Consider the following 11,974-nt stretch of genomic DNA (forward strand, 5'->3'; position numbering starts at 1 on the left):
GAACACTGCTCTATAATATATGAGTTTCCCTTATTGTATTGAAGAACTGAAATAAATTAATTTTTTGATGATTATTCCATTTTGTCGGAAGCACCTGTACATCTCAGTATTGTTATCTCTTCCTAGTTGCGGACATATCATTGGTGTAACCTGTTTAGCTAGAAAAGGGTCACAAGCGGTAAGGGGGCACTACCACCTCCAAAGCAGCAAAATACTTCTGTCACATACGCATTATTAATAAATATACTGGGGAGAAAGAATAGCACACAATAGAGTTTTATCTACATAAGCATAAAGGAGTGGGTCAAAATGTGCCAACCTGATGTCAGTTTTTTATCACTTGTAGGTGGTACTTATCATCTGCTGTAGATCCACGGGTCACACTGTCACCATCCATATGAAAATACGTTTTTGTGGAGATCCTCCGCGTTGCTGAATCGTGGAAAGATGTCAGTCCGAGACAAGTTTTAATAAATTATTTGTGGTTTTTATTCATTCTACGTGTTTTGAAGTTACAGGAACTTACTCTTTAGGAAAAGACAGACCACGTGTAAGTGAGAAGATGCACAGATGGATCTATCTGAGGATCTCCACAAAATTGTCCTTTGATATGGACATACACATCATTGGACTGCAAATGGCCCATATACTGTCCATTCTGTCTGTGTCTGCCCCTGTCTCTCCTCATGTATTGACTCCAGTCACCTCAGGGAGGTGGATAAAACTATTTTTATGCTATCACCCGTCTTACCTATCACTCCCTGGTGTTTAACGCTCTAACTTTGTACAGTCTTCATTGACCATATAGTAATGAGAATAACATGAGCCTATGTTATTCCACTTCTTGTACAACATGATAGAATCACAGAATTGTAGAGTGTTAGAGTTGGATGGGACCTCCAGGGTCATCATGTCCAACCCCCGGCTCAATGCAGGAGTCACCACCTCTTGTGGTAGCCTGTTCCACTCATTGATCACCCTCACTGTCATAAAGTATTATCTATATATATAATTGTCTAAGGGGTTTTCCGTCTGTCTGTCTTTCTGTCTTTCTGTCTGTCTGTCTGTCTGTCCAGGAAATCCTGCGTCTCTGATTGGTCGAGGCCGCCAGGCCTCGACCAATCAGCAACGAGCACAGTATCGACGTAGATATCATAATGGTTGCCATGGCGACGATGATGTCATAAAGGTTGCCTCGACCAATCAGCGACGGGCACAGTCTGCCGTGAATTCTGGAATCATCATTGTCCATATACTACGGGGACATGCATATTCTAGAATACCCGATGCCCGATACCCGATACCCGATGCTTGTTAATTGACTTCTAATGGGGGAGATTTATCAAAATTAGTGCAACTGAGAAGTGTAGCAATTGTCCATAGATTTTAGGCCTTTGTAAAATGAAAGGGTAAGGCCTCATTCACATGTCTGATTTTTCCACATATGAGAAAACAGACAGAGTGTGTGTGGACAGAGTGTGTGTGGACAGAGTGTGTGTGGACAGAGTGTATGAGGACAGAGTGTGTGTGGACAGAGTGTGGTCAGAGTGTGTGTGGACAGTGTGGTCAGAGTGTGTGTGGTCAGAGTGTGGTCAGAGTGTGTGTGGACAGTGTGGTTAGAGTGTGGACAGAGAGTGGACAATCTATATATATAATTGTCTAAGGGTTTTTCCGTCTGTCTGTCTGTCTGTCTGTCTGTCCTGGAAATCCCGCGTCTCTGATTGGTCGAGGCCGCCAGGCCTCGACCAATCAGCGACGGGCACAGCGACGATGATGTCATAAAGGACGTAGAAATCCCGCGTCTGATTCAGCGACGGGCACAGTATCGAAGTAGATGTCATAATGGTTGCCATGGCGATGATGATGTCATAAAGGTTGCCTCGACCAATCAGCGACGGGCACAGTGTGCCGCGAATTCTGGAATCATCATTGTCCATATACTACGGTGACATGCATGTTCTAGAATACCCGATGCGTTAGAATCGGGCCACAATCTAGTCTATATATATAATTGCCTAAGGGTTTTTCCGTCTGTCTGTCTGTCTGTCTGTCTGTCTGTCCTGGAAATCCCGGCTCTCTGATTGGTCGAGGCCGCCAGGCCTCGACCAATCAGAGACCGGCACAGCATCGACGTAGAAATCCCGCGTCTCTGATTGGTCGAGGCCGCCAGGCCTCGACCAATCAGCAACGGGCACAGCGATGATGATGTCATAAAGGACGTAGAAATCCCGCGTCTGATTGGTCGAGGCCGCCAGGCCTCGACCAATCAGCAACGGGCACAGCGACGATGATGTCATAAAGGACGTAGACATCTCACGTTTCTGATTCAGCGACGGGCACAGTATCGACGTAGATGTCATAATGGTTGCCATGGCGACGATGTCATAAAGGTTGCCTCGACCAATCAGCGACGGGCACAGTCTGCCGCGAATTCTGGAATCATCATTGTCCATATACTACGGGGACATGCATATTCTAGAATACCCGATGCGTTAGAATCGGGCCACAGTCTAGTTATATATAATTGTCTAAGGGTTTTTCCGTCTGTCTGTCTGTCCTGGAAATCCCGCGTCTCTGATTGGTCGAGGCCACCAGGCCTCGACCAATCAGAGACGGGCACAGCATGGCGACGATGATGTCATAAAGGGTGCCTCGACCAATCAGCAATGGGCACAGTCTGCCGCGAATTCGCCTTGACCAATCAGCGACGGGCACAGTATCGACGTAGATGTCATAATGGTTGCCATGGCAACGATGATGTCATAAAGGTTGCCTCGACCAATCAGCGACGGGCACAGTCTGCCGCGAATTCTGGAATCATCATTGTCCATATACTACGGGGACATGCATATCCTAGAATACCCGATGTGTTAGAATCGGGCCACAATCTAGTATATATATATAATCTGTATCTTCTCCCTTTCAGTTTCATCCCATTGCTTCTCGTCTTTCCATGTGCAAATGATTATATTGATGATCCCTCTACACTGTGACAGCCCTTCAGATATTTGTAGACAGCTATTAAGTCTCCTCTTACCCTTCTTTTTTGAAATCTAAACATTCCCAGATCCTTTAACCATTCCTCGTAAGAGCGGTTAAAGGATCTTTATATAGTAAACTTTTTATAGTAAACTAAGGGTTTACATACGTAAACGTACTAACAGTCAGCCCACAGTAAATTACAAGCTAAGAAACTTTGGGCTGCGGCTGGGAAAAAAGTTCCAAGTGGTGCAGAATACACACAAGTATGTCTGGACAATCCCGTTACTGGATATATACTCAATGTCGGTCTACAAGAGCTGAATCCCCCGCCTGCCTCTATCACATATAGAGTATCATCCCATGGAAAACTTTATTTTATTTTACATGGCGGCAAGTTCCCGAATAAGCCTTGACATCACGTTTTACTCCACATATGAGAGACACAACACTTCTCCCAAGTGAGGAAACATAACCTGCAGTCAATTAATAGCAAATAAGTGAAATATGTGACTATATAAATCGTATCTGTAGCCTAAAGCACTGGAGACGTCGCTACATCGCAGTCCTTAGTCATTTGGCTCCATTTTCCCACGGATCTGCAGAATGGAGATTTTGGTTCTTTGCCCCTATCTCTACACTCACGCAATTTAAAATGATGGCCAAGTGCTCATTACAATGCCCGGCTCCTACCTATACATTATACACACAGCCGCATGGACTTGCCAAATTTGCTTTAAAACTGAACCTGACATCACTTGACAGCTCGGCTGTGGTCTGCAGTGTATTAACCCATTGTAACTCATCAATTATTCCTTCTAAAGGTGCAGCAGAGCTGAATTTTCCTTCCAACTCATAGATACTACATTGTTTATGCATGAAAACAGACCCCCACTGAGATACCCGAATTATCTTAAAGGGATATTATAGTTATTACAAGTGCTCGTTGTGAAAGTTTGCCGAGGGTGCCCGTGTATGCACCGAGTATCGCGGGTGCTCGAGTGACATGTTGGAGTCCCTGCAGCTGCATGTTTCGGGACTGTTAGATAGTCCTAAAACATGCGGGGATTGCCTGACAAACACCGGCAATCCCTGAATATTTTGTGGTTGTCTAACAGCCACGAAACATGTGGCCATTGGGACTCGAACATCTCACTTGAGCACCTGCGATACTCGGTGTATACACGCAGGGTCGGCATTAGGGGCAGGCAGACCAGGCAGCTGCCTGGGGTCCCCACTCCCCCAGGGGCCCCCAGATAGCGGCAAGTCACGCAGCCGCTATGGGGCCCCTGTGAGGCAGCGCCGACTCCCCCGCCGCATTGAACTATACCGGCGTCACCGGCGTCTGCCGGTACAGTTCAAAGCAATGATGGAGGAGAGAGCATCACCTGACGCTCCCTCTCCCATCATTCCCCGCTCTGCCTCTGAGACAGCGGGTGTGCGCGCACTCACTGTGACCCAGGAAGAGCAGGGAGCAGCGCGGGCTCGGGGAGAGGTAAGGAACTTGTGTTTTTTTTTTTTTTTTACTGGATTGTGCGGCCTTTCTCAGGAGGAGAGAGGCGGGGAGGGAAGGGGGGATGTGAGCTGTGCTGTATACTCTTGTGTGCTCTGCTGTATACTACTGTGGGCTCTGCTGTATACTACTGTGGGCTGTGCTATATACTATTGTGGGCAGTGCTGTATATTACTGTGGGCTCTGCTGTATACTACTGGGCTCTGCTGTATACTACTGTGGGCTCTGCTGTATACTACTGTGGGCTCTCCTGTATACTACTGTGGGCTGTGTTATATACTACTGTGGGCAGTGCTGTATATTACTGTGGGCTCTGCTGTATACTACTGGGCTCTGCTGTATACTACTGTGGGCTGTGCTATATACTACTGTGGGCAGTGCTGTATATTACTGTGGGCTCTGCTGTATACTACTGGGCTCTGCTGTATACTACTGTGGGCTGTGCTATATACTACTGTGGGCAGTGCTGTATATTACTGTGGGCTCTGCTGTATACTACTGTGGGGGGCTGCATTATATTCTATAGGGAGGTTACATTACACTCTGTGGGGGACTGCATTATACTCTGTGGGGTGGTGGCTGCATTATACTATATGTGGGCTGCATTATACTGTATCGAGGACTATGGGGAATACATTATGCTATATGAAGAACTATGGGGTGCATTATACTATGGAAAGTGAATTGTACTACATGGATGACTATGGCGGTGCATTATACTTTATGGAGCACTGTGAGGAGTGTATTATGCTATATGGAGGACTGAGGAGTATATTTTAATATATGGAGGACTATGAGGAGTGTATTATACTATATGGAGGACTATGGGAAGTGTATAATACTATATGGAGGACTATGAGGAGTGTATTATACTATATGGAGGACTATGATGAGTGTATTATACTATATGGAGGACTATGAGGAGTGTATTATACTATATGGAGGACTATGGGAAGTGTATAATACTATATGGAGGACTATGAGGAGTGTATTATACTATATGGAGGACTATGAGGAGTGTATTATACTATATGGAGGACTATGGGAAGTGTATAATACTATATGGAGGACTATGAGGAGTGTATAATACTATATGGAGGACTATGAGGAGTGTATTATACTATATGGAGGACTATGAGGAGTGTATTATACTATATGGAGGACTATGAGGAGTGTATTATACTATACGGAGGACTATGGGAAGTGTATAATACTATATGGAGGACTATGAGGAGTGTATTATACTATATGGAGGACTATGAGGAGTGTATTATACTATATGGAGGACTATGAGGAGTGTATTATACTATATGGAGGACTATGGGAAGTGTATAATACTATATGGAGGACTATGAGGAGTGTATTATACTATATGGAGGACTATGAGGAGTGTATTATACTATATGGAGGACTATGAGGAGTGTATTATACTATATGGAAGACTATGGGAAGTGTATAATACTATATGGAGGATTATGAGGAGTGTATTATACATTTTACAATATGGAGGACTGTGGTACACATTATAATATATGGAGGAGTATGGGGTGTATTTTACCAAACAAGCAAAATGCTGCCTATTCATTGGGTGATTGGATTGTTTATGCTGGAATAAAAATCCTTGTTCTCAGCAGCACATCGCCGGTGTAAACAGTAGATGTGCTGCTGATAACATGATGCTGTATGGTGATCTGTTTGTGATCTATTAGTGATGGTTCTGTCCCCATCATTCTTTCTCAGACGGTGGAAAGAGGCTGGGAAACAAGCGTCCAAAGACTTCGGTATTGTCGATCTCACTCGTTTAGCGGCCTGAGATCAGCGCTTGTAATTATAACCGAAATGCTTCTGTGTGATGTGCAATATGTTAGCATTTGGGGCCCCATTTTAAACTTTGCCTAGGGCCCCACTTTGCCTAAAACCGGCCCTGCATACACGAGCACCCTCGGCAAACTCACGTAACGAGCACTCACGCTTATTAGTAATTACAAGTTATCTCCTATCCATAGGAGAGATTAGCTGCCAAATCCCCCCAACGATCTCCAGAATGGAGGGGCTTGTGACATCCCTCCTACCGATGTGTCACAACAGAGAAGTAACTACACATGTGCGCTGGAGCTCCATTCGATCTCTTTGGGACCTGGCGCCATAACCGAGCACTGTACTCGACTACCTCCAGAAGTCCTATCATGGCCAGATCCCCACAAATCTGATAGCAATCATCAATCCGTGCATAGGACATAACTTGTAACTGGAATTTCCCTTTAAGTTTGGAACTTAATACGGAATTTAATCTCTTGGTTATTATACTTCATTGGGCTTAACTGCAGTCCTATGTAAGACCCCAAATAACATTAATCTGATATTAATAATGTAATTAGTAGTAATCATAAATAAGTAATATCACAATGAGCTATGCCAAATTACAAACTCAGCACTACTAGAAATCCCAGCACTGCTACATCTGTCCTTCTAGACTTTTGGGGATTGATGTTAAACTTGAGTGTAAACTACTTAAACATCACCTACATGTAGACTATCGGGCCACAGTTAGTATTTAATCTGTATTTTAAATCAGTATTTAAGCCAAAACCAGTAGTGGAACAATCAGAGGAAAAGTATAATAGAAACATATGCTCCACTTCTGTATTTATCACCCACTCCTGGTTTTGGCTTAGAAATACTGATGTAAAATACTGACCAAATACTGAACGTGTGAACTTGTCCTCAGTCTGTCTAGTTATTTTTACGCACAGCGCTATGACTTAAGCCTCATTCACTTGTCAGTATTTTTCATTAGTTCTTATCTTCCAAAACCAGGATTGAACCTTACAGAGAAAAAAAGCTAAAAAAAAGAAGAATTGACACCTGTTCAATGTTTTGTAGACTCTCCTGGTTTTTGGCATAGAAATACTGATCCAAAATATTAATGTGTGAATAGAGCCTTATGTTGGTGCCATAAAAGTCCTATAACAATAAAGTATTGCAATAGACGTAGCAGGGATGATCTTGTCATTTAGAGTCACTAGGGATAATATTTTATACAACCATTGCCATTTTTACAGTCACGACCACCTGTAGGTCCTGAAACTCAACAATCCCTGTAGTGTTTGGTTAAGGTCTGGTCACTGCTTTCCGGACACTTTTGTTTTAACTTTGTGAAGTTTCTTTGACATCTGCAAATTCGCTCCAAAATACTATAAGGCTGAGTTCACACTGGGCGTTTTTTTCTGCCTTTTTTTTCTGCCTTTTTTTCTGCAGCAAAACCCGAGTGCTTGGCAGTTTAGAAGCTGCGGCAAAAACGCAGGTTTTGCTGCATTTTTTGTGCGTCTTTGCTGCTTTTTTTTTCCATTCAATTCAATGGTCGAAAAAACGCTAAAAGAAGTCACATGCCCTATTTCCTAAAAACTATGCAAAATACAAAAAAAAAACAAGCTCTGAAATCTCATAGACATAGCTGGTTCTGTCAAATCCAGCTGAAAATTAGCTTTAACAAATACAGCAAAAACGCCCAGTGTGAACATAGCCTAAAGTTTATAAAGTTTCTAAATAACCTGTATTCAGTTTTTGGCTCCATCTACAAATACCCAGACTCTTGGATTCTGAATGTAGCAGTTTCCTAGCTACGAAAAAAAGGATCAAGAAACATTTGTAACATGAGGACCTGGGAATAAAAGTTATGTGCAGATGCAGAAGAGAGCAGAAATTCATGACAAATTTTACATAGGACTGCAGGATGACTTACATATATACGGTTAAACATGTTACATATCCCCAGCACACATACAGGCTCCTGATGAAAGTTTGCACACTGGCACATTACTTACCACTCACAACACGAGTATCTGAGGAGCTGTGCCCCCACAGGATGGCACTGAGCAGCACCAGGAATGTGTTTGAGTAAAGCATTGGCTGCATGATCACACAGATGTCCAAAAATAATAATAAAAAAGTATAAATCTATACAGATGTGGTGCAGGGAAGCCTCCTCCTGAGCTGTGGTCCTGGCAGAGCTGGCAGTGTGCTCCTCACATCCCCTGTGCCTGGCAGCCTGGGCTCATGTTAAGCACAGCCTGTTCTCTAATGAGCAAAGCTTGTGAATGCCTGGAGAACTCTGCAGTAACCAGCTCCATCCCAGAGCTATTGATTTCTGTCCCCTCCATCCTGTTGCAGCCAATCCCAAGGCTTTCGCTTTATGCAATAGACCATAGCGAACCATAGATTTGGCACAGAGAGGTAGAAGCAAGTTGTCAGAGCTGCAGTTCTTCCACAGGGTGTTCAGAGAAGTAGAATGATGTTCTGGAATCATTTTACATGGACGCAAGAGGAAGAAACTATATTAATGCACTGAAAAGTATCGTGATGTTGGTTCCTAAGCTTTCATCCTTCAGACATTTATCGGATCAAAGATGGACATGTCATCCTAGATGCCGGCAGTGCAACTGCACAAAAAGTTATCGCAATCCTACCTACTAGTTTTGCGTTCTGACTACTGCTATATGAACCAAAAAAACGGAAATACATCAGTCACAGTTTCTGTGGGACCCCACTGACTATTTTTGTTGGGTTTCCGTTAAGGTGTCCTTCATCATATCAGCAAATTGTCAAAATTAAAAAATATAAGACCTTAGATGTCGGTTCCTACTGGAAGCTCAGGTGGCAATGTGAACACAGCCTTAAAAAAAGCTCTCCCATCATCAGTTTTTATGATCTTAATATGTTGCAGTCATCATATTATATAGCAGTGTACTTACAATTGGTCAATTTGTCTTTCTACCCAGTTAATTTTTCTCTTTTCTCTGAAATATGTCAAAGCAGGAAGTCTGTTTTCCCTACATTTATCATTCTTCTGTTCAACTTCTGACCCAGCTGCTTCCTCCTCTCCTCACTCGGAACTTTTGCAGAGACTCCTGGCTCATACATGGAAAATTGACCAAATGTATCTACATAGAGCTTAGAAAGATTCAGCTAGTCAGTTTTTAATACTGTGACTTTATAAACCTAATGGCAAAGAAAATAATTAGGTAGAAAGGCAAAATGAGCAATTGTAAGTACACAGTGCTATATAATATGATGACTGCAATATATTAAGAGGGTAAAAACTTTTATGGGAGGAGATGGAGGAGGGCTCCTTTAAAGGGAAGGTCACCCCCAAAATCAAAGATGAGCTAAGCCCACCGGCATCAGGGGCTTATCTACAGCATTCTGTAATGCTGTAGATAAGCCCCCGATGTATCCTGAAAGATGAGAAAAAGAGGTTAGATTATACTCACCTGGGCGGGCGGTCCGATCCGATGGGCGGGCGGTCCAATCCGATGGGCGTCGCGGTCTGGTCCGGGGCCTCCCATCTTCTTACGATGACGTCCTCTTCTTGTCTTCACGCTGCGGCTCCGGCGCAGGCGTACTTTGTCTGCAGACCAAAGTACTGCAGTGCGCAGGTGCCGGGAAAGGTGAGAGAGGCCCAGCACCTGCGTACTGCAGTACTTTGCTCTGCCCTCAACAGGGCAGACAAAGTAAGCCTGCGCCGGAGCCGCAGCATGAAGACAAGAAGAAGACATCATTGTAAAAAGATGGGAGGTGCTGGACCGGACCGTGACGCCCATCGGACCAGACCGCAGCGGGACCGCCCCTGAGTGAGTATAATCTAACCTCTTTTTCTCATCTTTCAGGTTACATCGGGGGCTCATCTACAGCATTACAGAATGCTGTAGCTAAGCCCGTGATGCCGGTGGGCTTAGCTCACCTTCGATTTTGGGGGTGACAGGTTCCCTTTAAGTGAACCCCGTCTGAATAACACTGCATGAACAACAGGCAGCATGATTCAGAGTCTGGCTATGTTATTGCAGCAGTGGTCTTTCAAGGAAAGCAGACTTTTAATCCCTTTCCGTCACTGGGTGTAACAGAGCTTGGAAGAATTCAGCTATTCTGTTGCTTCTTTAAGTGGCGTGTGCCTCTCAATGAATTAAGTTCATTTATTAAGACTGGTAAGCGCCCTAATGAATCGGCCCATACGTGTATTGCCTGACTAGTCAGCATAAATCAGAGTGTGGCTGCATTGTCACAACAGTAATACTTTGGTGAGGGACCCACCGACACCAGCAAATATATCACGCAGATATGCATCCTCGGATACGCATTAAGCTGAAGTGTATTGTGTTGCATAAACAATTTGGGTTCGTGTGCAGCAAAACAGGGATCCGGCCAATATGAGTCCAGCAACTGACGCTGGCATGCCCGTAACTGGGGGCGAATGGCAGTGACGTCATGCGTTCCCGTCACTTGCACACTAAGTCAACTGCCGCCTTCAGAAGAGGACACCGCATGGTGGGGAAGCGCAGGGAAGGTGCATTTAATTATTTTGTTTAAATCGGTGAGTACATGGTGGCCATAGTACTACATATATGAGTAAGGGCTGTGTAATATACTATATAAAGGATATGGGCTGTGCTTTATACTATATGGAGGATATGAGCTGTGCATTATACTATATGGAGGATATGGGCTGTGTATTATATTATATGAAGCATATGGGCTGTGTATCATATTGTGACGCCGAGTCACTTCTCACAGCCAAGCCATAAGATGGGATAATCAAAGTGTCCGAGGTCAAAAGCCAGGAAGGTATGTCATAAACAGAAGGAAAAGACAAATGTATAGTCAGGTATCGTTCTGAGGTCAGAATATCAGGAGGATAATGGACCAGATCAGAAGTGGTTAAACAGATGGATGGTCAGAATGAGGTCCAAGGTCAGGCAACATAAGATCTACAAAAAGAACACAAGGCACAAAGAGACAAGTTAGCTGAGTGTACATCTGGCAGAGGGCTGGGAGTTACACTCAATAGTCTTTCAATTCCTGTTTGAGGAATTTTCATCCATTCTGCCTTGGAAAATTCTTCCAGTTCTGTGAGATTGCTGCATTATCTTGTCTGTTTTTATAATTAGTGAATTATACTATATGGAGGGCTATGGGTTGTCCATTATATATGGAGGACTTTGGAGGGTACATTATACTACATAGAGGAGTACGGAGTGCATTATACTATTTGGAGGACTATGGGATGCCTTATACTATACAGTATGTGGACTATGGGGGTGCATTATACTAGATGGAGGACTATGAGGGATGCCATATGTTGCACGGAGGTCAATAGGGGTGCATTATACTATATGAAGGACTATGGGGAGTGCATAATACTATATGGAGGACTACAGGGGTGCATTATAGAAAGAAAGAAAAAGGAAGAAATAAAGGCAGAAAGAAACAAAGAAAGGAAAAAGGAGTAAAACGGAAAAAGGCAAGGGAAAAGAAAGAAAATAATACATTAGCAGTTGTTTCCCTTCTGTATGATTTTGTATATTGGCTGTGATTTCTCAGCATGCCTCTGTGTCCATTATTAGTAAATGAATAGGCTCTCTTTCATCTTGGTCAGAGGCTTTTTTTCTGCTTTCAGACCTAAGCACTTGTGTGGACTGAAATGCTTCG

General features: G+C 43.7%; 1 protein-coding gene across 2 annotated transcripts in view; it reads right to left on the reverse strand.

The window, feature by feature from the left end:
• Positions 1 to 8,591, reverse strand: part of CHODL (chondrolectin) — a 148,878-nt gene extending 140,287 nt beyond the window's left edge. For both annotated transcript variants that reach the window (XM_069760886.1, XM_069760885.1), the window contains exon 1: positions 8,317 to 8,591. In XM_069760886.1, the coding sequence (XP_069616987.1) occupies positions 8,317 to 8,407 (91 nt within the window). In that variant the 5' untranslated portion in view covers positions 8,408 to 8,591. The remainder of the gene's footprint in view (positions 1 to 8,316) is intronic.
• Between the last annotated feature and the right edge of the window lie 3,383 nt (positions 8,592 to 11,974).

Source organism: Ranitomeya imitator, chromosome 3, assembly GCF_032444005.1.
Source record: "Ranitomeya imitator isolate aRanImi1 chromosome 3, aRanImi1.pri, whole genome shotgun sequence".
In the NCBI taxonomy this organism is placed as follows: Eukaryota; Metazoa; Chordata; class Amphibia; order Anura; family Dendrobatidae; genus Ranitomeya; species Ranitomeya imitator.